Below are 27,206 nucleotides of genomic sequence, written 5' to 3'. Positions count from 1 at the left end.
ACCAAGGAAGGTGAAACGTGAAAATTCTACACCTAAAGGGGTGAAACAGGGGTTGAAAGTTTGTATGAAAGTCCGTCATTTTTAAGTTAGAAACATGACTATTTTTGAGATACTTATTAAAATAAGTAGATACGTATTTAAGCGTGTCTGGATATTCTACATCAAAGAGGTCTTAAATTAACGTAATATTTTAAGTTAATATGTAAATATATTCAACATTCACGTGCGCAAAGTCTCGGGCAACAGCAGTCATATATAAAAGAATCGATTAAATGGGCCATTCCGATGCAACTTCGACTGAAACGCAACTGAATCATTGTGTTATTAGAATAGGAAAACGGCTAAACGGCAACGGTTTCGATTCGATTGCGATACGGTGAAAATTCGATTCAGTTCCTGGCATTAAAAATGTGGAATTCCTGCCACACCCAGACATTAAACGATTAACCCTCGGGCGAGAATATTCTGGTAAACTTCAATGGAATGTTTAATATAGAGAAATAAAAAAAAAAAAAATCTCTCCCGGGTTGTAAGAAGATATTTGGCTTTGATACGCTTATAGCTTCTCTGTTGGTCATTGTCATTTGAACATTCGTGTAATTTTTCAATCAGATTAAAAAGAAACCATAGTTTTAGTTTTTAATTTCAGAAAGTAATAATTAATTTATAATATGACTGTGCGCCCCGACTTCGTACGGATAATGTAAGTTGTCCACAAATTTCAAGAGATAATGACTCCATTTGTCTTAATGCTATAATGATAAATGACCACCTCCGTGGTCGAGTAGTGTGTACACCGGTTTTCATGGGTACGCCACTCCGAGGTCCCGGGTTCTATTCCCGGCCGAGTCGATGTAGAAAAAAGTTCATTAGTTTTCTATGTTGTCTTGGGCGTGGGTGTTTGTGGTGCCGTCGTTACTTCTGATTTTCCACAACACAAGTGCTGTAGCTACTTACATTGGGATCAGAGTAATGTATGTGATGTTGTTCAATATTTATTTATGTATATTTTATTTATAAATGCTTGTTTTTTTATGATATATAAATGATTTAAGCTTAATCTCATCTAAAACTCAAGCTCAACTCAAATTCCTTTATTCAACATAGAAGCATTACACTTACTTATTGATGGTCAAATTAAACACTACCAGCGGTTCGAAAAAAGGAACACCCTGACCTGAGAAGAACCGGCGAAAGAAACTCAGCGGGTTAATTTTTTTTGGTCAAATTAATTAGATACATAATTGTATATGAATAGAAACAGCCAGGAGGCGATCGTTTCATTCCCAAGGTGTCCTATCAAACATAAACTCACTAATTGTATAGTAACCTTTCGCACACAAGCGTTCCTTAACATTTTTTTTTAATTTGGCAACTGAAGCATTTTGAACGCTTTCTGGGATCCTGTTGTAGAAGCGTATACATTGCCCCACAAAAGAGTTACTGACTCTATGCAGTCGAGTAACAGGAATAACAAGATTGTGTTTGTTCCTTGTACCAATGTTATGAGAATCACATTTTCTCATAAAAACATTAATATTTTTCCGTATATACAAAACATTACAGAATATATATTGAGAAGCAACAGTTAATATCTTAATTTCTTTAAATTTATACCTTAATGATTCCTTGATAGTATTCAGGATAATAAATATTAAGCGACAAAAATCTTGGTTCACTGTGATATGACATTATCCTATTTATGATACCTTGGTCATGGTGTTATGATTTAAGAAAATAAAAATTTATTTAGTCTATATTGTTTTCGAAATACGAATCGCTTTGACGTATGAAAATAATTTGTATTATAATTAATTAATGTTATCAGTTGACAACTATTTAATTTGACAGGGATTTTAAATTAAATTTGAAAAGACGACGAGGCATAATATCTAAACAGGAATAATATATGAAATTAAATAATATGCAAGGATGTATTTTAGTGATTTTCTGATAATTGTACTCATTGTCAATCTTCTATATATATATAAATGTCGGAGATTGGAAAGTGGAACGTCAAATCCTAATCGATTTGGGTGTATTCGGATACGATGGTGGGCAACACTGGGGATGGTTGACAACTGACGGTTGCCAAGGGTTATCATTGGAAAAGAAAAAAAGAAAAGGCCACATATATCATCTATGTACGACTTCGCCCCGTTCCCGAAAAATATACGATGGACGAAGATCTCTCACATTCTCCTACGTTCCCTTCGTTATGTATAAAAGCAAAACACCACTCACTGATTAATCACGAAATATCAGAAACTGTAACACCTACAAACTTGAAATTTGGCAGGGAGGTTCCTTATAGGGTGTAGACTCTGCTAAGAACGGATTTTACGAAACTCTAAAACTAAGGGGTTGGAAGTTTGTGTTTTATAAACGCGCAGGTAAAGCCGCTGAAAAGCTAGTTTCGTAAATAAAAATGAGTTTTGATACATGGTATAGTCTATGATGAGGATATCGTCCTGGATTTGGGCTACAGCTGTTAATCTCAAGAGCTAACTAGCAGGACATATTATAGCTCACAAGTGTGTGCATAAACACAGGTGAACTGAACTCTCTATGCCCTCACTCATATAATCCGATCGGACGACAAATACGACACTCACCGGAAAGAGTTTCGGTGCAGGACCAATAATTTCACGTTCTTTCCGAGGTACGAGATTGGACACGCGAACTTGTTGACAAATCGGGGTTGTATTTTTTTTTTATGTTAGTGGTGGCTAACGAGCAGGAGGCTCACCTGATGGAAAGTGACTACCACCGCCCACGGACATCTGCAACACGGGGGGGCTTGCAGGTGCGTTGCCGGCCTTTAAGGAATAAGTACGCTCTTTTCTTGAAGGTTCCCAAGTCGTATCGGTTCGGAAAAACCGCCGGCGAAAGCTGGTTCCACAGAGTGGTTGTGCGAGGCAGAAAATGTCTTAAAAATCGCGCTGTTGTGGATTTTCGGTCATCTAGGTGGTGCGGGTGATATTTGGAAACGATCTAGAGGCAGAGTTATATTCCTTTCTGAATGCGCTGGTATTTACATCAAGAGACGCCGATGCGTTAGCCCAGTCTTGGTAACGTTCCCATTTTCGGGCAAAATTTATTAAAATCGCCAAGAATTACGATCTCTGCGGATGGGATCAGCTGCAGCACGGAATCTGTAGCCATTTGGACGTGCTCAACCAGTCGGTCGGTTTCGGCATTACCGCTATGGGACTTATAAAGGCACGCGTAGATTTGCGGATGGTCGTCGCAGTCTACACGCAGCCAGATAATCGATAGGTCCTGCCCTTCAAGGCTGCCGAGGTGTCGAGAGCAGATATCATCTCTGACGTAAACGCACACCCCAGCTCGTGGTACAAAGGAATGTTCCAATTTGTACCCGGGGTAAGAAAGAAAAGTCGTATCGGCAGGAGAGGATATCTGGGTCTCGGTAAGAAAGAGCAAGGCCGGCTTCGCCGTCTCAAGGTGAAGGTGAACGGCGTTCAAGTTGGAGTTGAGTCCCCTTATGTTGCAGTCCACCAATCTGCATTAGAGCAGCGCGGGGAAATATACTCCAAACTGGCTGATAATGTAATGTAAAAAAATGTAATTCGTGTTTCATGCTAAATTCACCGGTGTGGCTTTGTACAGGTGGTAAGTCTGGGTGGTTACGGATCTTAGTTATTCTGACGTTATAGTGCTGTATTGCGGTCTGTAGAGTGACGGAACTTAAGCCAAATTTTAATTACAATCACACAAAAATAGTTGATTTTTATCTGAAGAAATTTTTCTTCACAGGCCTGTTGCCCATTGAGGGGTGGGCAACGGAGGCATATGCCTCCACAAAAGAGGGAAATCACAATAGAGATTCCGACGATTTAACATTTTTTAATATATTTAGATATCTACAATTAAATTATAAAAATATTATTAGGTATTTTAAAACTTACTGATAGAAAAAGTAAACATTTTGTTGACAAATCTGACTGACAGAAATGAAAATGTTCGAATTAATTTATGGGGCTCCACTCCCCTGTTGCCCCAAGGCCTCCAGACCTTTAAATCCGTCCCGTTTCTTCATAATACAATTACAGACATAAACTATAAAAAACTTAGATCCTTTGTTTAGTCCTTCATTACAAATAGAACTACATCAGCGCTATAAAATATTATACGATTAAAATATTTTATTTCATTATTTTATTAATATGAATTTTATATTAATTGTATTACAAAATCCGTTGCGAATTTAAAATTAAAAGACATGTACGAACACGTGCTGTTTCATTGGATTCGGTCTCCAGCGATCTTCGGAGGGTTAATTACAAAAATCTTCACAAAGCTGCGTTCACGATACGACTGAGCGAGAACAGGAGTTCAGTGGACTTGATGTTGTACATATTTTTATATTTTACATATTAGAGATGAAGTATATTTATAATTTATTTAAGTACTCATTCAACCTCAACAACAATGTTATAACATACACTGTAATAAATAATATTATATATACAATGTTTGGTAAAAACATATTAAAATTACCTATTTACAAAATTCTAAACAGTGACTTTTTTAATCTCGCTTGAAAAACGCATTACACGTTTCCGCCGCATGAACTTTAGAAGGGGGGGGGGGGAAGTATGTTGAATTCGCCGTGTCCAGGACACCCAGTGCGCCTTATACACCGGAATACCCACTAAAAACCAGTGATACCCTCCGTCTCGTCGGTGGGCGCTACGGTAAAACAACAATGCTCTCTACCAAGAAGGAATTAGTATTAGCATTCTTGCTGTTATTACAAGACTTTTTAGGTGGTAGGGCTTTGTGTAAGCCCATCTGGATAGTTACAATCCACTTATCGGATATTCTAACTCCAAACAGTAGTAATCAATATTGTGTTCCTGTTTGAAGGACCAGAGAGCCAGAGTTACTGCAACTAGAAGCACAAGGGATATAACATCTTAGTTCCCAAGGTTGGTGGATCTAAGAAATGGTTAATATTTCTTACAGCGCCATTATTTAACGACGATGGGGACTATCAGGTGGGCTTTTTTGTCATCCGCCTACATATATCATAAAAAAATATCTTAGTGAATATTATAAATGTTTGTTTGCGATAAATTGTGGATTTGTTAGTAGAATTGGAAAGGATGAAATCTGTGCTAATAAATGAGTCATTATTTTGTATAACCTAACTTAAATAACTATTAAACTAAAGAGCGTTTCGGAAAAGGTTTAGTATAAAACGAGAGACACATACTAGTGCCATCGCTGGTACAATCAACGGTTAGGACATAATTCAAGTTTGAATTTGGAATATTTATCGAATTTAACAATGCATTGATTTTCAAAAAATAATAGCTTTTCATAAAGGTAGTGTTAGAATGCCTTCCGATCGCCATCGGATGACTGAAGTTAAGGAATAGTGAGTGAATCTGTGTTTGAGCTGATATAGCTCAGCGATTAATACGTCAATCTTAACTGCGTATTTTTTTTTTTTAAATTAATCTCGTTATCCATGGAAGAACATCGTAAGACTCACACTGTTGTGGAATAAGCTCAAAATCTACTCCTCAAAGAAAAGATTTGTCTACCCGTTTACTTTTTTTTTACTACTTTTAATTTTCGTGATAATTATTGAAAGTAAATAATAATGGAGTTTTCCATTCGCATGCTTTTTTCCGACATTTTCAATAATCATCTACACATACAAGTCAATGAACAAAACCTCGATTAATTATACACCTAAGCCTTCCTCATGAATAACTCCGTCCATTGCTGAAAACTATATAAAATTCCGTTCGGTAAGGACTTTGTTTTATAATATCTAGTGATATTCATACATTTGTATTTAGAAAAGATTATTAAAAAAAAAATTAAAAAGAGAATAATCATAACCAACTGAAATCTTTTTTTTTTCCGTTAAAAATAACGTTATCTAATAATAACTCCACGCCTCTACAGCGCAGCTCCGCCCACCTGTAACACAACGCAACTTTGAAATCCACATGCAAGCAATAAAAGAGGCCGCGAGCGGAGCTTCGCTTCACTCTTAGTTCAGTTATCGTAGACATAACTCCGCGAAAACCATTAAAAAGTTAATTAACAAGTTCCCTTTGAATACAGGTAAGATTTTGACGGCTTAATAAACGTTTAGAAATATTATATGTAGGATATAACGTGCCGAAAAGTTTTAATGTCGATTGTCATTTTCGTTATTTAATTCGTGTATTTAAAAATTATAATTAGCTGTGATATATTATTTTATATTTAAATATGATTATTCTAAAATAACGTTTCGTTGTTAAGTTTGTAATAATTACTGTATAAAAAGATTATAATAAAAAAAAAACTTTTTAGTATTTATAAAAAAAACGAAATTAAATTTTCATTTCCGGCGATATTTTTAACGTTAACATATAATATATAATAATACAACAAATAAAACTTATTTTGACGATTCATTTAAAATTTAATCAAACATTTATAATTTAAAATAACCAAAAAACTAAAACATTATTTTATGATTTATATTGACAATTGAGGCTAAAAAATAACTAAATCAGTTTTTCACTATTTTACCTTATTCTTAATATTTAATTACGTAATTTTGATTTTAACCGTCTCCAAAAAGGAAGAGGTTCTCTAATTCGAATCTTATCTATTTTTTATGTAAATTTGGGCAAAACTCGGAATTGCATTTTATTCGTTCGAATGCGTTTCATATAGACCCCAAGTACATTTTGTAATGATCTAACGATGAGTATCAGAGATAGACAACCTATATTATTGCTATATGCTATTGAAGTCATATGAATATGAATGTTTTATAAAATCAAATCAAAATATACTTTATTCAAGTAGGCTTTTACAAGCAATTTTGAATTAATTCACTCAGACATTTTATAGAACTATAAATAAATATAAATATTGAGAAAATTAATAAAAATTACATTTCGTCGGGTCAATTAAAATTATTTATAATATAGCATTTCTATCTAGATGAAGATCGTGTAACTCGAAATATTTAAAAAAAAACATTATTATATTCATAGTTGTGCAGAGCTGAGTTGTACCATAGTCAACGGTAATTCTACCGCTAAAATTATCAATACTTTGATTATTAAGGGCAATTTTAATGGCGATATTCAGTTTTAATTACGAATTACAAGGGCCATAATGACATAGACTTATTTTCATAGTAATTTCCAATGATTTTTTTTTACTTATTTAAATGCGTCTCTTTTAAAGTTGCATTTAAAGTTCCACTTAACGGCAAACTGTCATCAAAACGAATTTTCTAATTTGTCAAAACTTGTAAAGTTATATCAACATTTTTAAAACATCTTATTTTATATATATGTATAGATGCTAGGCATGTACGCAAAATATTAAAATAACTTTTATGTACTAGGCAAAGCTCGTACTTTAATTAATCATATTTTATAACCATAAAACATTTTTTTTACTGTGTTATATATTTTAAATACAATCACACAATAGAGTTGAATAATTAATAATGATTAATTTAAATTTAATGTATTTTTATCTAAGTTTAAGTCGTTCGTGATACTGCCTGTAAATAAAATCATGCAGTTCAAAAACAAACCCAATCAAAATAATAGAAAAATACATTTAAAGCAATAAATAAATCTTATTATTAATTAAAAGAATACTTTTTAGAAAAAAAAAAACGCCTGGAAATAGGCACGGGTTACATCACAGGACAGTAATTATTGTAAATCTGTTTATTTGAAAAGAGCAACTAAGCGAGTTTCTTGCCGTTTCTTCTCGCTGGAAGCTGCTTTCCGAAACGGTGGTAGTATTTAAATATAGACGATTCAAAAACGCTTCATTGTGAAGTTTACTTGAATAAATTGATTTTGATTTTGAATAAAAAAGTTAAAATATATATATGTATATAGTTGTCATTCTAATACTTACATACATACATTAGCAGCCTGTAAATTTCCCACCGCTGGGCTAAGGCCTCCTCTCCCTTTGAGGAGAAGGTTTGGAGCATATTCAACCACGCTGCTCCAATGCGGGTTGGTGGATTCACATGTGGCAGAATTTCATTGAAATTAGACACATGCAGGTTTCCTCACGAGGTTTTCCTTCACCGCCGAGCACGAGATGAATTATAAACACAAATTAAGCACATGAAAATTCAGTGGTGCTTGTCTGGGTTTGAACACGCAATCATCGGTTAAGATGCACGCGTTCTAACCACTGGGCCATCTCGGCTCCGGTCATATGTATTACGACAAAAAAGTTTTCTGTAGTTCCTTATTCTACCCGAACGAAGCCGAGACGAATATTATAGAAATGACGGCTTAAGTCAAGTGAATGCTAAAGCGATATAACTTTTAGGCGCTTTAATCTCAAGTTTGACAAGCACTCGATATATGGCGACAGACAATACCGAAATCCTGTTTAATTTACTCTCTTACAAAATTATTAATCGTATCGGTAGTCATTTCCGTGCCCCGGAAAGTATGTGAAGCCGTTCATTGTATCGAAACTGTTTCCAGTCGTGTCGAATTCACTACCGAATTATATGAGTCAAATTTGTATATTTTATATCATGTAGAATGTAAGCTGCTTAAAGAAATGGAAACCATGTATGATATAGTTAGAATTGAATTATATTTGAGTATGATCTAATTAGGCTCGACTGGATGTTCTGGAAAACTAAAAGTCGTATTGTATATTTTTAATTTAAGTTAGGTACTCTTCAACTTTGGGAACAGTGTAAGTTTCGTTAAAATCTGCCCAGTAGTTTCAGATATATAGGTAAATTATAGGTAGGTATCTGTAAGTTTAACACAACTTCTGCTACGAGGCACCTCGACCCATAATAAGGGCAATAAAATGTTTAAATATAGCATGCGATTCAGTAGCATAGCTATCATGGGGCAAGTTGGAGCGATGCAACAGGCCCCCCAATCAAGGGCCACAAAGTTTACCATCAATTAAGCTGCACTTATTTTTGTACATATAAGTGGACTATAATATGCCCTGAGTTCTCTGGTCTCCGTTTAGAGGACATCATTCTCTTATAAACTATAACCGTAAGAGAACAGATCTTCAACGTTTGACAAGTGTAACTAAGTAATTTGACACAATATCTGTTGTATGAGAACGTCATAAGATTTCAGTTATGCGAATATTATTTGTTAGGCTAAAAACAAAAATGAAATGTGTCCACGTAATTGTATCACGGGATTGTATCACTGGATTCCGCAGACGTCGAATACAGAAATCGATCGTCATTGAAAAAACATAAAATTTAAGAAAATCAATAATTAAATATTAGTAAAATATATAAAAACACAGTTTCTATAACAATAACATATTCCAACGAATTAGATAATATATGCATAATATATATACGTACACAAAAGGTAAAACCTACCTGAGTTATTTGCCAAAATTCGTGTTTTAGTAAGTTACTCCAAGACTTCAGCGATCTAAAGACTTGATGAAAAAACAGATGTTAGTTTGTTGATTTGTAATATCAGTTGAGTAGTTATCTTATGTATCTGATATTTATACCTCAAATAGTAGTAATTAGACATAACCTTAAATGGAAACCAGGATACAGTTCCTAAGGCTCTAAGTGAAGAAATTAATCGCTTAGATCAAACTAAACATAAGTGCTCCACTGCTGCCTAAAGAATAGCGTTGACCTCTGTACCCAAATTGGTGGTAGGGCTTTGTGCAAGCACGTCTGGGTAGTTACCACCCTTCATCAGATATTCTACCACCAAACAGTTGTGTTCACAAAAAAGGACATAACACCTTAGCTTCCAAAGTTGCTGGTGCATTAGTGTGATGTTAGGAATGGTTATTATTCCATACAGCGCCAATGCCTATAGGCGGTGGTGACCACATACCATCAGGTGGTCCATTTGCCGACCTATTAAATAAAAACATGTTTCACGTGTTCTAGCCACTGAACCAGCACGCTTTAACAAATCTAAACACGCTTTAGTGTCGCTTGGTGACAGAATATCTGATAAGATTGCCATATCTAAATTAGCACAAAGCTCCTCAAACATTAATAGTAATTGTTAATAAATAAGTCACGTGTACTGTAGCGAAATATCTCCCAAAACTGTTCCGAATTAAAAATCGTCTAATCTTATCTAAACGTCATATTACGAGTTCAAATTTATTTATTATTTATAATTCATCATTTGTTTAGTGGTATCACTAATTTTGCAAATTTTGAAATGTGTCAAAAGGTCATTGGAAATTTTATTAAAATAAATATATTTTTATTAAGTGCAAATAGTTCTAAATTTGTTCTCGTATATAATATTAGGAAATAAATAAAGATTCGATTACTTGTTTAGTTAAATATAAATATTTATAAATAAATAATTTTTAATTTTTTTTGACCAAGGTATTTTTTGACCCTTAACAAAAATGATATCACAATAGGAATAGTTAAGACAGGCTGAGGCAATTATACAAGAAAAAAATTATTCATATTAGGAGATGGGAAAGTCAGACTGCCTGTTAGTAAGAGATTCCCTAAACTCTTAGACTATGGAAATTAAAATACTATATCCCTTACACTGGCAATTACACTGGATTACGAATTATAAATTCAAAACCAAGTATTTTGTTCGTAGAGTTCATATTGCTCTTTGAATAATTACAGTTTAAATGCTACCATAGTTAAACTGATGAAGCTTTAAATATCTAATAGACGTGTCAGAAATTTAAATATGGCGATTAATTATAGTAAATTATGATTCTTGACTAGAATATATATTTAAAATTTTAATGTATATAAACAGTTTATATATAAACCTTCCGAACCGGTGGTAGCTTTACTTTAAATAGTTTGTTAAATGACGATTCAAAAGTGCTTGTAAAAGACTACTTGAATAAAGTATATTTTGATTTCATTTCATTGATTTGTTCTAACAAGTAAATTTAACTCAAAATCATGCATACAATTTTTTTAGTAACTCTCATCTGCATATGGGGGTAGTTTAGGCCCCACTGAAACTGAAACTTTTTGAGAAATGAAATCTTCAAATTACAATTGCAGACCAAGTCAAAGGTATTTAATAATCAAAATATATTATGTACATTATTAAAATCGGGTAGTCTTCTTATCGTTTCAAGCAATTATGAATACTAGTGTTGGTACAGTGGTCGAAATTCTACCGTAATAGTGATTGAATTCAATAAAAATATGTAATTGTTTGCATTATTGAACAATTTATTTATGATTTAATTTCCATTTTCTTATTGAAAACACAAATTCTCATCAACAGCCATAAAAAAAACACAATTGACAATCAGGAAAAATATACGGAACCTGATTTATTTTTCTCTATTTATATATAGACTAGCGACCCGCCCGTTTTCAATATAATATGATATAATTATAATACCCTATATCACTCAGGAATGATGTAGCGTTCTACAAGTGAAAAAAAATAATTATAATTGGATTATTAGTACAGAAGATTACCCCTACATGTGCAAACAAACAAATTTTACCTCTTTATAATTTTTAAAGTATAAATTCCAACGTGTCAGTCCAATTGTGGTCGACAAGACCCCTTGAAATCAGGTTCGATGCTGCAACTTTTTAACCCGTTCGTTAAGCTATTTAGGGTTAAGATACAAATATATAATATCTTTATTTGGAGGTACGATATACAGTCGTATACTATTTGCCAGATTGACTAGCTATACTAAAAAGGATTAACATACGTTAATATATCGATTCTATTGTATTAAATTAACTAAACTCTATTCCAAACATAACAGGAATTAATAATTCAAATAAACAGGGTTTGACAGCATATTGACGCGATATCATTGGTCGAGAGCTTGATTAATCTATGATATTCACTATGGATTTGCGAAAAAATAGCGTTTTGAACGCCGACGAATCTGTTATCGGAATTTTCGAAAAGTAAAATTAAAGTCAAAATAAGTAGTTAAGTGTTGTATTATAAATAAAAATGTATTAATCATAAACTCTTAGTAGTGCATAATATAGCTGAGTTATAAGCAAATCACATGAAATACGTGAATCTAAGGTTTGTTTATCTTTTTTCCTATTTCCATTGGAATAGACTATTTGTTATTTAATTGTTAGAAAGTAGTAACAAAACAGTTTCTTGCTGGGTCTTAACAGTGGAAACTTCATTCCATAATTGTGGTAAATTTAAATTTAAATAACCTCTGTGACGATTTAACACTACCCATAACAATACTTTAATGAAGTATATGTTGCGATTGTTTTTAATTTTAATTACATATTATAATTTGTATACGAACTATCATATGGAAATCAGATATATTTACAAGAAATATTAATCATTCGTTATATGGACAATGGGTCAGTTAATTCTAAAATGTTATGTCCCTTCTGCCTGTCTTTAAGCTGCCTCATCACTTCAAACCGGAACATAACATTTAGGTTATTTTACTTTTTATTGTACCATCACGTAAATTTCAAGCCAACGATGAATAAGAAATATAATTATTTACCCTAAATTTTAGTTTGGTTTACCAACTATTTTATATATAAATATATGTAGTTCCGATTGGACTAATAAAATCTCTTATGTTTTCTAATATTTATTTATTTAAGAAAGAATAACATAGACTACAAGTGAATGTTAATTCACACTTTGACATCAATTAAAAATCTTTACAACACACACAACCTTTCGACGTATAAAATAATTTAAAAATATTCGAATATAACTTTGGATACAATGATATTTATCGCTTTTACGGTTATTTTAAGCAAATGATAATTTTATCTTTACGTTCGGTCATGGTTATGGAATGAATTATTAAATTTTGTTATAGTGATGTTATTACAGAAGACCTTTCTTCGGTTCAACGACCAAAGCAATCCAATTTATTATTATAGAAAATGAATGATTTCAAATTTTACATACATACATTTCAAATAGCTTCGAAAACATATAGTTATTTTATTGTTAATATAACTTTAAAATAGATTGTAAACTACTTTATATATCAGTGCGACGAAATTACTAAAAAAACATATTTTGGGTCAATCTTAATAATAAAATAAAAAAAAATCACATATTAGTCGTGACAGGGCGTAAATGTCTCAAATGCGTTTGCTGTCCAAATGTCTCCATTAGAGAAGGCTTGGAGCTTATTCCAAGCTATGCAAAAAGAGTCAATATCAACACGAAATGTTTTTTTTTTCAACTTAAACGTCATTGGATTTATAAGATTCTGAAAATCATTTTCACCTTGTTCATCATTTTTGGGCAGCACCTTTTACAACCGTAGCCATTTGAAACGTCATATTAATAAAAAAAGAACAAACTAATAAAAAACATAAGTAGTACCAAAAACTAATCATTAAACAAATAAGCAAGAATAACTGTAGTTCTTATTTTTCTTAACATTGGAGATGATAATTAATAATTATCATAATTTTTAATCTGTCACATAAAATTTTGTGACGTATTTTTTTAAATAGCTCGAAATAGATTGTATGTAAATTCGAATTAAGAAAAAGAAATTAAAAAATAAATATTTGCAATTCTAAAAATATAATTCCTCAATTAACATAACATTTTTTATCTGTTTAAAAATTACGTTTTTTTTTAGCCTTTGTCTTAAAGTATGACATTTGTGAAGAGTTTTGGCTTTCGCCGATGATCAAGAGACACTCGAGGAATGCTAATTTGGATTCGTTGGATTGTTTTCTATGGATTTGTTTTATAAATTCTTATTAATTAAATGGCAATTGTTTTTTTTTTCATTCATATTTTTGTCAACGTATTTTTTTGCTTCTGACAGTTAAAGTTTTACTTTAATATCATTACATAGTATAAAACAAAGTCAATCCCCGCCGTCCGTACGTTAAGATTTTTTTTAATTACGTAACGAATTTTAATGCGGTTCTCATGAACAAGCAGAGTGATTCAAGAAGAATATTTACATGTATAATACGTGCATATAACAGAGAAAAACCGAAAATTTCAAAATTCCAAACCGGAAATTTTTCTTTTAAAATTTATTCATCAAACAAATAAGTTTTATATAGGTACTTATTGTAAACGTATGAACCCAGGACGGTTAGCCAGTGTATTATAAAGCTGGAGAGTCGGTCTGATTAATCATGTTAAAGTCACTCAATTAAAAAAATATATCTATATCCGTCCGATTAAAAGGACTTTTTTGTGATATATTGGTCATTCAAAACAGTTAAGATGTTTTAATGATTACTAAGTTATGAAATGTTAGTGAACAAAAAAATATATAAAAAAATTAAATATACTTATAACAAAAATAAATCAATACTTACATACTTATATTATAGTAAAGGAAGAACTATTTATTAACAATACATAAAATCTAAATGTAATGAGCCGATTTTAATGATACTTCAACATTACAAAAGTACTTTTTGCAGAATTATGCATAACGTTTACGCGAGCGAAGCTGTTTGCATACCTCTTTTTATATAATTATAATATATATAATCGGTGAATAACAAAAAAAAAAAACAAATGAACTCAACGCAAATATATTATGATATTATTTCGATTGTATTTATATATTTCTTTGTATATTAAGTTTATTTATTAAAGTTAACTAATTATAAGGTTATTTAGAAAAAAAAAACCTCGCGTTTCGTCGCATTCAAATTCAATTTTTTATTTATGAATTAATGTTTACGATTAAACAATAGTAATGAAATCTAGTTCATAAGGAATGTTTTTAATGAACTGAGTTACTTAATCTTGCTCCACAATATTATGTAGGTATATTCACAATAATATAGATATTTTTGAAAGAAACGGTGACAATCATTTTATAAACACGAGGAGGAAAGGTAAACTAATAACACCTAGTTTCTGAGTTCGCAAAGTTAATAAATACTTCTTGAAGCACTTTCTATAACAAGATTTCACGTTTATTTTTAATTTGGCCTATTGAAAAATTTAACGCTCATGTTAAAAATACATTGATAAACAAGGCATATTACTGAATATAAGATTATATTACTGATAAAAAACCGTGGACTTAGTATTTATTTATAGGCAGGATATATAATTAAAGCGATGGAAACTACTATAGATATTATTGCCGGTTCTTCTCGATATAATCCACTTTCTGAACCTGTGGTAGGTCTACATTTAATTCAACACTGTATCATCACGATTCAAAAGTGCTTTTATGAGCCTACTTGAACAAAAAATATTCTCATTTAGATTTATAATAAATAACGTAAAAACTTTTACATCATATTCTTGATTACTTATTCTGAAACCGCGGTCGTGTTAATTAATTTCTAAAATTATGGTTTCCTTGTATAACGGTATCGGGTTAATATTAAAATATATTATGTTCTCGTAAAGAACCGAATGCAGGGTTAACATATACTCACCACAGAGTCATCATGTTGATTATATTTAACGGATATAGATGATAAAAAAGCGTGGAGTTAATGCTTGTTGACTTCCAGGCAGGAGACATAACATACATATATAATTGTATTTAACTAACATGACTGTATTTTTAGATGTTGAAAAAGAGTAACTACTGAGTTATTTGCCGTAGCTTTAATTAATACAGTTTGTTAAATGACGAATCAAAAGTGCTTGTAAAAGCCTACTTGAATAAAGTATATTTTGATATATATATGATGTTTAACTAGGTATGATAACGGCTCAAACTCGGCCATTATCGAATTTTCATTAGATTAATTCGTATTTGTAATTCGATTTTATGTAGTTGTACGAATTTCGTTATAATGTAATAAATCAAAAATTACATTTAACTTTTTATTTTCCATTAAAATGTGACTTGTAAGATTTTGGCAAAGATTGCTTTTAAAATAAACAAAGCTCACTTAGGTATACATTATTATTAATTCATATTTTTATTTCTTTTAAAGCGAGTTAATGCTTTTCATTCATTTAATTTGAAAGATTGCGGTTCTTTTGTCGTTTATATACGCTTTGTTGGGATGTAAAGAGTTAAAAGGTAATATTATTGTGTTAAACTCTCAGAATGGCATTAGATGTTTTGATGATTTGATTTGATATAAAATAAAGTCGCTCACCGCTGTCCCTATGTATGCTTAGATCTTTAAAATTACACAACGGTTTTGAAGCGGTTTTTTTTAAATAGATAGATTGATTCAAGAGGAAGGTATATATGTATAATACATGTACAGTATAGTAGAGAAATACTCATTATTTTAGAAATTTCTAAAGTGATGTCGTAAATAAAAAAAAAAATTGCGTTTACATTGCAAACTCTGGCTGAAACTTACAAGATAGATCAAAATAATGTAGTACAGTATTGTACATCTTAAAAAGGTCTTCAAAAAAGCCCTAAATAGTATATGTTTATATCTTAGGGATAACCCACAAGAACCATTTTTTATCCTTTACTTCTTACGAGAAATAATGGCTTATTTTCGAAGCGATTTTAAGCAATACAGCATTAATCCTTATCCAATTAAGTAACTTAAATATATTGTGCATTTAATATAGATCAATATTGCCCTTCACAGTATTTAATTTAAATTAATATTTTCGAAGACATTACAGATTTAAAATGCGGGGACGTAGCGGTTTGTATTGTCTCATGACAAAAAACCTGTGACCGTTGTAAGATATTCTGTAGCATATTTTTAGTATCAGCATTGCATCCGTGCGAAGCCGGGGCGGGTCGCTAGCTTGTTATATAAAAGAGATAAAATGTCCAGTGATAGGACACATCTTAAACGAGAGTTGAAGGTTTTTTTTTATGTAATAGGTAGGAAAGGCAAACTTGTCACCTCATGGTAACTAGTCACGACTGCCCTTAGATATTGGTGCTGTAAGAAATATTAACCATTCTTTAAATCACACCAATACGCCAACAACCTTGGGAACTAAGATGTTATGTCCCTCGTGCCCGTAACTGGCTCAACCAATACAGTAATACCAAGTATTGCTGTTTGGCGGTAGAATATCTGACGAGTGAGTACTCACACGATCACATAGCCGAAGTATATCCATTAAATTCTAAACGATCACCAATGAGTTCTGCTTCATTATAGTTTGTAGAGAGGAAATGGGAATGTGTCGAAGCATTCCGTCACATGTGTGTAAACCCACAGTGGAGGCTCACAGTGGAGACTCAGAGTGGTATTAGTTCCTTTCAATTTTGGAGGAGACCAGGTCTTTGTCGAATAGTGGGAAATTTGCCATACTTTATTCATATTTATTGTACACGTATTTTTATATACATTACGCAATACCTACGCAATATAAAATAATATCGCTTCCCGACGTCTGTGCGCTTATATCTTTTAAAATACGCAACGTATTTTAATGCAGTTTTCATTAGTAAATAGACTGATTAAATATATGTATATTATAGCAGAGAAAAGGCGGAAAAAAAATAAAAAAAGAAGGAATTTAAACTTTCTTAGCCGGAAAAAAATTAATCTTAAGTTTTATATTTATTCTTCTCTGATCTGAATGTTGTACATAGACCCTTGTGCCCGTGTGATGCTGACTGGTTAGTATATAAAGATAATACTAAAAAATCAAACCAAAAGCGGTTCCGTCGCCTTCTAGAATTAGTTTACGGGATTTAAATGTAGAAATGAGTGGGCGTAGTGTGATTCAAGTCTTAAACGTTGATTATAAATAAACTAAAAGCTTTCAACAGAAATTATAAACTTTTACTGCATGCAAAGGACATGTTACCGGCGCGATATTGCTCACGTATCTCGTTATAGTGTTGCCAGCCGTGAAAACAATATCCGACGCGGTTAGAATTCCTTTGACTGGCAACACTTGTGTAGTATTTAAAATTCAAACTACGAATTAGCTTTGACATTTTGAATTTGTTAATTAAAGACGAATAATTTAGAATAATTAGTTTATGTAATAACATATTTATATTAGGAAGAGTTGAAGTTACTTGATATACGATAAAACATAAATAACTTTAAGTTGTTTAATTTTGGTCTATAATCTAATCCTATCCGAAAATGAACTGATGAAATGAAAAAATAGTGAACTACATGTATTTTAGTAGTGTATTTTGTAGCCAAAACAAAATGAATCTCGATCTGCTGTGTCAAATGAATAAAGATTTAATTTGTAATATTTGACCTCTAAAATGAACAGCCCACAAATGTCTCGCTACTGGACAAATGCCATTAATGTGAGGGTTAAATCCAAGTCCAAGTTACATGAACATTTGTAAAAAATTGAATTTCCCCTAAATACCACGCCTTCCCGCACCTGGGCAAAGTCTGACTCCCGTTTATGAGAAGGTTAAGCCTCTAAAGCTTATAGCTTATTAAGCTATTAAGCCTCTAAGTCCTATTTACCGTAACAATCACGTTAGCTTTCAAAAACACTCTGTGATCTTTAATTAGGTAATTGTTTAAATCGTTAATTACAATTTACAAGTATCGTAAAAGGTTAAACGGTTTAAGTAAGTAATGGATAACTTAAAGAGCTTTTACGTCTTACGTTCCGAATACGTAAAATGTTCCAATTGTAAGGATAATCTGTGGTATTAAAACGTTTTTTTTTAAATATTTATTTTTTAAAAAGGTTCAATATCGTAAATTTAAGCTGAGATCTTTAATGTTATTTTAATACCTTTGCCTGTTTTTAGGTATAAAAACATTGAAAATATCTTAAATAAATTTAAGTATAATAATAACAAACAGTGTGATTTATTAAAAAAATCACTTCGTATCTCACACGGTGATACGTTATTTTGATATTCGTATCCCTTAAATTTTATAATTTCGTATATATAACATTTTGACATTTGATGCTAGTGTTCTCAGGTGAATTTCGAATTTCTTCTTACAGTCATACCTCAACTGTCATTACAAACAAATCATCATGACCTCTTTGAAAAAATAATCGTTCCTAAACTGGACTAAAAATTAATAGAGGATCTATTATTTTTTAGTGTTATACTGACGATTTAATTTAAGTAATTGTTCCCAAGGTTAGTTGCGGAAGGAAATGAATTAAAAAATCAATTGATTTGTGCAAGCCCGTCTGGGTAGGTACCACCCTATATTTCTCTATCAATATCTATTGCTCATCATATATTTTACTATTAAACAGCAATAAATAATCAGAGTTCCGGTTTGAACTGGTGTGAGCCAGTATAACTGCAGGCATAAGGCACATAACAACTTAGTTCCCAGTGATGGCGGCGCATGGGACTTTTAAGGAATGTTTAATATTTCTTAGAGCGCCAGTCTTTGGGCGGTGGACATACCACAAGGTGATCCAATTGCCCATCCGCCTACCCATCATAAACTAATTGTATATCTTCTTTACCTCGGAATTCAGATCAGAACCGGTAAGAAACTCAGTAAATACTTCAGAATTAAAAATACCTACGTGTATGTCATATCATAATGTACAAATATTTTTATGAAACCTCTATGAACTATTTTTAACCATAGATGGTTCTAATTTTAACTTTTAATTAAAAGGAATACCTACCAACGAGGGTGCTTAATAATAATCATCCCTTCGGATGCTGTATTGAAGATCATTGAAGGGATAAATGAGCTAGGTATTTAAGATTAAATGCTAAACCATTGATCGCCATGGCTATTGTTCGATTTTATTTTCCATGATAAGGATTAATTTTTTCTGCATGACGTTTTAATTAAAAAAAACTACTCAAGTAGTTTTATAAATACTATTGAATTAATTGAATTAGTTAATCAAATCAATATACTTTATTCAAGCAGGCTTTTACGAGCACTTTTGAATCGTCATTTAACAAACTAAATTACGGGAAGCAACCACCGGTTCGGAATGCAGATTCCACCGAGAAGAAACTCAGTAGTTACTCTTTTTCAACATTTAAAATACAAAGTCGTAGTTAGTTATATACAATTATATGAATCTTGTATTGAATAATATGCTTTGTTTATTGAAGATGCAATTGTTTGAAAACATAATATATATGTTTTTCACGAAACAACTGACACAGTTTTATGAAATATGAATATGCGATTAATTTTTTCTCCATTTGTATATAAGAATCAACGAATACGTCACGTTTTTGAGAAGATTTGGAGCTTTTTCAGCAAACGGCTACAGTACAGCTTGGTACATTACAAATTATGCAAATATAGCAAAGAAAACTGACAGAATTACGCTTTAACCACAGGGCCTTTTTGGTTCAGAATTAAAAATCCAAATATACCTTATTCTAAGTTTTTACCTTTCATTATTTGAGAACGCGTTGAGAATTATAGTGGCTTACAGCTGGCTACTAAATACACGTACATTAAACGTAATTTGTAAAGTAATTTGACATTTGGCGAGTGTCAAGAGTAAATAAAATTGGCTCATTTTATGTAATTATTTTGTAGTACATTAACATACATAGATACATTTACAACCTGTAAATTTCCTACTACTGGGCTAAGGCCTCCTCTCCCTTTGAGGAGAAGGTTTGGAGCATATTCCACCACGCTGCTCCAGTTCGGGTTGGTGGAATACACACGTGGCAGAATTTCGTTGAAATTTGTCTAATGCAGGTTTCCTCACGATGTTTTCCTTCACCGCCGAGCACGAGATGAATTATAAACACAAATTAAGCACATGAAAATTCAGTGGTTCTTGCCTGGGTTTGAACCCGAAATCATCGGTTAAGATGCACACTTTCTAACCACTGGGCCATCTCGACTCTCTCTTTTGTAGTGCAACACTATCTAGATATGAATATAAAAAGACAAATTCTTTTCACCGATACAGCACTCATTTCAATTATAAAACAAACGAAAATTTAAACGAAGGCAAAAAAACAATTGCGTACAATATCGTCATGGGCCTAAACAAAATATAATTTTGCTAATTATTATAGCAATTTAAACCCTATCATGATCAGAATGTCTGATAAAGATATAGATAATTTTATATACATACTTGAAATAAATGAATCAGAAGAACCTACCCTTTTATGGCATTTTAAAATCAGGATTTATTGAACAAATTACATTGTTAACACAAAGTGACCGCCATGTTTGTTTTGCTCATAAACTCGCAAGATATTTATGGCATGAAATGTAAACTAATTTGCGTGATGCGTTTACATTTTGTAGTGAGTGCTTTGTGCATTGTAAAATGATTCAGAATATGAAAATATTTCGAAAAATTTTAATATCTATTGCGCTAAAGTTTCTGACGTTTGTTTTTTTTTATAATTTTCGTATGGCATTGAATACAATTTATACTGCCCATTTTGGTTTGATAGAAAGTTCATGAAACGTTTGTTAATATAATTTACAGGGCTTTATATTTTTTTGATACAAATAGACACTTAAAACAAAATAAAAACAATTATCTCATCTAATCGAACCGTAGGTCTTTACTTTTTTTTTATAATTATCTTTACATAGTATAAAACAAAGTCGCTCTCTCTGTTCATATGTCCCTTTGTACGCTTAAATCTTTAAAACTACGCAATGGATTTTGATGCAGTTTTTTTTTAATAGATAGAGTGATTCGAGAGGAAGGTTTTTGTATATAATACATAGACAATATAGTTAAGTAACACTGATAATTTTAAAAGTTTCTAATGTGATGTCGTAAATTTATACATTTTTTGCGCTTACATTGTAAGCGCTGGCTGAACCTTACTAGATAGATCAAAATAATATACTACAGAATTTACAGAACACCTCAAAAATGTCTACAAAAAGTCTGCGATGGTATATGTCTCTTAAAGATAACCCACAATAAACATTTTTTTATCGTTTACTTTTTACGATAAATAATGGCTTATTTTCGAAGCGATTTTAAGCATTATAGCATTAATCCTTATCCAATTAGGTACCTTAAATATTTTTTTATCTGTTACAATATAAATATTTGTCATAAAGGATCGAACAATACAAGACTAGGGCCACTCAGTTTTTATATAGTGTTTATATTATTTCTCTAGTGCTGAACCTATAGGAAAGACTTTTTAATCTGCATTGCATTTCGAATATAATCAGTCACATATAAATGAATTATAATTACTATTGAGTTATTTATCTTATTTAACTACTAATTACTCTACAGACGTAATTATTATAACAGGAATAAAGTAAAGTAATACATAACTTAAATGACAGTCTTTTTCTTTTAAGCAAAATTTGTTTTAGATGCACAAGACTGAATACACGCAATAATGCCTTATTTAATTTACCCTTAACTAAAACAAAATATGCTCGAATTAATTTATTTATCGCTCTTGTAAGAATTACGATAGGAAATTTAATGACTTGGACATGTTTTCTTGTTCGCTCAATACATTTAAAGAGAAAGTTAGTATGCATTTGTCAATTTATTTTGATGTTTCATCTTTTTGAATTTAGATAATTAATATTTATAATTCACTGAATTGATTGTTTACTGCTAAACATGAATTAGTTTTTAGTGGAAACTTGATTGATTTGTGCACGGGTTTATTGTTATATAGTATATGTGTTGTTTACTGTATGTTTCCCAAATAAAAAAAAAAAAAAAAAAACAGATTTTCCGACACAGAACTTCATACATAACCTTCTGGTGCACTATCAAATATAATAACTATTCAAAGATAATGAGATTAAGACAAAGACAATTTTACTACTTATCAACGGTTGTTTTAAATATAATTCTAACAATTATTATTCAAGCTGGAGGCTGGATTACTCTGGAGCAGCATGGTGTTATTTCCCGTTTGGCACTTATAAACAAAAGCCAAACCTTTACCAATGGCCGTCTGTTTACTTTCTCTTTTCAACTTAGTAGAAGTAAGTCGTATAAGGATTTTTGATTCGCTAGATTAAATTAAATGCAAAGCTTCAGGTTCAAAATGTATATTCTACCAAGAAGAACCGGCAAGACAATCAGTGTCAATTTAAAAAATAAAACTTAATGAAATATGTAATCTTATGTGATTAAAATTCAAATAAAGAATAATCAAAATTAATCAACAAATTACAAATAGCTTAAAAACAATTTTCATATAAATTGCAACCTATAAATATATTTTTTCCAATAAATCGCATTCAGCTAATATAGCTAGTCCGCCATTATTGCCTCGTAAATCAGTTCACAATATAAGATAGTTTACCTTTTAGAAAATATTGTTTGCCTTTTTTCTATTCTATTCTGTTCATCGTTCTTTAAATATTTTTATTCTGTTACGAAATTAAATTACAATATTAATGTTGCTTTTAACTTTTTTTTTTAATTTGTTTTTTAATGACGCAATGGTGCTTCAAAAAGGTTTGATATTGTGACTAAATAAAAATTATTTTAATTTAATCAAACATTCTTTCTAGGGCAATTTTATTAATTAAGTAATATCTTAACATATATTTTTTAATTATTCAAAATGTATTGATACTGAATTAGTTAATCGAATTGTCTCTGTGTTTAAATATTCATGATTTATTATTAAAACGGTCTCTTGTCTTACATTACCATAAAAGATTCCAGAAATTTATGGGTTTGTACAGAATGATTATTAATAAAGGCGTAGTGTTACATATAATTGATTGTTTTTTTTTTTAATTTAAAATAAGTAGGCAACTGCCCGATGACAAGTGATCACAGTCACTCATAGATAATGCTACTATAAGAAATATTAACCATCCCTTAAATCGACCTTGCACCACCAACCTTGGGAGTTTGTTGCGGCTTACTCACTTTTCAAGCGGGAACACGTGGGAAGAATGGATGGTGCTTTGACTGCCTCGTTGGTCTAGTGGCTAGCTATAAGGCACAGTTCCCGAGGGGTTCTGGGTTTTTTTATAAGATTTCACAATACCAACTCGGAGTCTGTATGTTGTAAGTATGTACACTCCCGTATCTCGGTCCTGCGCCTGAACACTTTCCTATTGGATTACGAGACTGATGATCAGTGGCTTAGCTGTCGCAGGGCCAGGTGGTGCAGTGCACAAGGGCCCCGGAGTTCAGGCGTTCTAACCTAAGCTTTGAAAAGAGCGGGTCAGCCAACTCGCCGGCTCCTAAGGATAAAAAACCTCGACTCTGCTCACAAGATTTTTATTTTCTAATCCTCTCCTATCCTATTTATTTTATACCCTGCGTAGTTGACTGGTCTTCTTTGAGATTAACCGCCTTGGTCAGAACGCCATCACCACCTACTCTGGCTTGTACAAAGCCCTGCCATCAAGTATCGCTGTATATTTTGGTACGACTGTTTGAATTCGCCAATATAAAAATTATACATATTAATATAAAAAAAATGGCGTCTTCTTTCGTATACACATACGCATATCTGATTAATATACAAAAGTAACCGATTAAGGTCTACTATCAATTATCCACTTAAAAACTAATATAGGGATTTCAACTCCCTGATATCGATAAGGAACATCGATAAATACTTACTATAAGTCTCCACTTACTACGAATTAACTACATTTATTTATCGCAAATAAGCAATCGGGACAGTGGTAATAAAAAAAAAAACTTTTCGCTTTGTTGGTTTTTAGACTTAAAGGCTAGCTTAAAGGCTGACTGAATACGTAATGTTATGTACACTATTTCCGCCAATCCGCCAAGCGTTGGAGCAGCGTGGTGGAATGAGCTACAAAACTTCTCTAAGGGAGGGGCCTTAGCCGAGTGAGGTATTTTCAAGCTGTTAAATTATGTACTAAAATAGATTTCATCCCTTACGAATTACTTTTTTTCGTACTCCTAATATTGAGGCGTTTGATCTGGGCCGTCTCCGCTCTTAAAAATTGTAAACATTTAATTGTGTTCAATTCCATATTTATAAAACAACTAATAAACGTCAATTAGTTTTGTTTAAAACTAGCGACCCGCCCCGGCTTCGCAATCTACAGAATGTCATTATATACAAAGTTCATAGCTTTTTGTCATTAGACAATACAAACCGCTAGGTATATGTCCCTGCATTTTAAATCTGTAATATCTTCGATAAATATTAATTTAAACTCCATGCTGTAAAGGGCTATATTGATCTATATGAAATGCACAATGTATTTAAGGTACTTAATTGGATAAAATATTTATATACATTATTTTGATCTATCTTGTAGGGTTCAGCCATCGTTTGGAATATAAGCGCAAAAAAATATGTTTATTTACGACATTACATTAGAAACCTCTAAAATTTTCAGTGTTTCTCTACTATATTGTGCATGTATTATACATATAAACCTTCATCTTGTATCACTCTATCTATTAAAAAAACTGTATCAAAATCCGTGGCGTAGTTTTTAAGATCTAAGCATCTGACTTTGTTTTATACAATGTAATGATATAATTTTGTTTTGTATATTTTTTATCGACGAAAATGAATATTAGTCGACTTCTAAGGCCCTGCTATTAACGGACCTTTAGCTCATTTTATACACAGGACGAGTACAGTCAAAAAAACAATTGTAACAATAAAAACTTGGCGATATCGTTCGTCGAGATCTTGAATATATAGTATTTCACGTATTTAGGAATGATATAGTACAATGGCTTGGCGAAAAAATGACGTTTTGAATATTTGTAAGTAAAATTAAAGTGGATGTATGAATGTAGTTACGTGGAATATTATTTTATAATACATAAAGATATATTAATAAAGATCGGTTTGTATTGCATTAAATATCTTTATATATTTCTATAGCAGAGCTATTAGGAATAAGGTTGGTTCTAAGATAATTTATTTATCTCGATACAGTCTCTACACCACAAAGGAACTAAAACAAACAAGCCAACTTTATTATCTTAGTGTGCGTGACAGCTACGCTTGACACACGTCAAACGTCATACTTTATTAGTTTAAAATATAAAAATAAAAACCTATGCTAGAAATACTAGTAAATCACTACTCCAGAATACGAGGATTTATTTTTGAACTCTAATTAAAATGTTTTAAATGTTTAATTACACAGCAAAGATGCGCGCCCTCCTGTCCGCCATTTTGCTGCTGTCGGCCATCTTGTTGTGCGCGTCGCAGGCTCAGTATCCGCGACCACGTCGTCCCGAACGATTTGATACCGCAGAACAAATCTCCAACTATTTAAAGGAGTTACAGGAATATTATTCTGTTCATGGTAGAGGACGGTAAGATAACTTTAATAGCCAATTTAATGAATCAAGTTGATTGATATAAAATTATTGAATTTAATCATTTAGATAAACTAATTCTTATTAAGCAATTATTCTAGACCATAAATCTTTCACGAAGCAGTTCAGCTTTTCGATACTAGATGGCGTACTTACACTAAGTTTTTTAAGATTTATCCAATCCATGCTAGATGGTATTAAAAAACATAGAGCTAATATCAACTGTATGTTTTGATTAATTTGTAATTAATGTAATTTTGGAATATCATCAATTATATTTAAAAAAACTAATATTTTTTTATCTACATGCAGTTTACATCCATTTGAAACCGACATACATTAAACATTAATTTATATAAATAATTATTATTACAGGTACGGAAAAAGACAAATGCATATAGCCGATGCATCTGTGATCTTCAGAGAAATGCCATTCTTCGAAAACAATTTGAACGACGACGCCATGTTTAAAAACCTCGGATACAAGTAAAATTACAACATTTCCCGCCAATGACTATCAAACAACGACCCAGACGGTCATAATGTTATTTTATCTGTGACTTCAAAAATTACCATTGAAATGTAAATATTTATTTGAATCCTATAATTAGAAAAATAATAAATTAGCCAAAAATATGCCAAATTATAAAATAAGCTTCTAACCATTCATTTTCAATTGTCTTTTATTATTTTATCTGTTTAAATAAAAATTCAACGATCTAGTCAAACGAATGTATATCCGTCTATATTCTAGTCAATTATCGTTCCTTTTTAATTAAATCCTAGTAATATTTTCAGGCTGGGTGAAAATTATTATTAGGATTTTAACACTTGACTGTTTAAATATTAATTTTATGTTTATTATGACGTTAATGGTGTAGTTAATAAAGCATTATAACCTAAAATGGAGTTTCTTAATTAATTTGTTTGATTATAAATTTTCTAGCACATACAATCTTAAAAAAAAATGGCGGCTAAAGTAATTTTTAAACTATTTTTTAGTAAAAAAAAAAATTGAGATGGCTTTTAAAATGCTTTTAATGCTAAATTTACTGAAAGATAAGTTTGTTATTATTTTTTGAATTACTAAATTAAAAATAAAAT

General features: G+C 31.5%; 1 protein-coding gene across 1 annotated transcript; it reads left to right on the top strand.

The window, feature by feature from the left end:
* Positions 1 to 6,021: 6,021 nt before the first annotated feature.
* LOC113391795 (pro-neuropeptide Y-like) lies at positions 6,022 to 27,007 on the top strand. The gene is made up of 3 exons (XM_026627874.2): positions 6,022 to 6,105; positions 25,928 to 26,099; positions 26,478 to 27,007. Exons 2-3 carry the CDS (start codon positions 25,933 to 25,935, stop codon positions 26,590 to 26,592), a joined length of 282 nt encoding a protein of 93 aa, XP_026483659.1. The 5' UTR covers positions 6,022 to 6,105; positions 25,928 to 25,932; the 3' UTR covers positions 26,593 to 27,007.
* Positions 27,008 to 27,206: the final 199 nt, after the last annotated feature.

Source organism: Vanessa tameamea, chromosome 28 (assembly GCF_037043105.1).
Source record: "Vanessa tameamea isolate UH-Manoa-2023 chromosome 28, ilVanTame1 primary haplotype, whole genome shotgun sequence".
Lineage (NCBI taxonomy): Eukaryota > Metazoa > Arthropoda > Insecta > Lepidoptera > Nymphalidae > Vanessa > Vanessa tameamea.
The sequence above is the reverse complement of the archived record's forward strand: the minus strand, read 5'-3'. Positions and strand labels throughout refer to the sequence as shown.

Excerpts from the sequence above, each read along its gene's own strand:
- LOC113391795 (XM_026627874.2), top strand. The coding sequence starts at position 25,933 with ATGCGCGCCCTCCTGTCCGCCATTTTGCTGCTGTCGGCCATCTTGTTG. Across the intron at positions 26,100-26,477 it reads TCTGTTCATGGTAGAGGACG|GTACGGAAAAAGACAAATGC; the intron begins GTAAGATAACTT and ends TTATTATTACAG.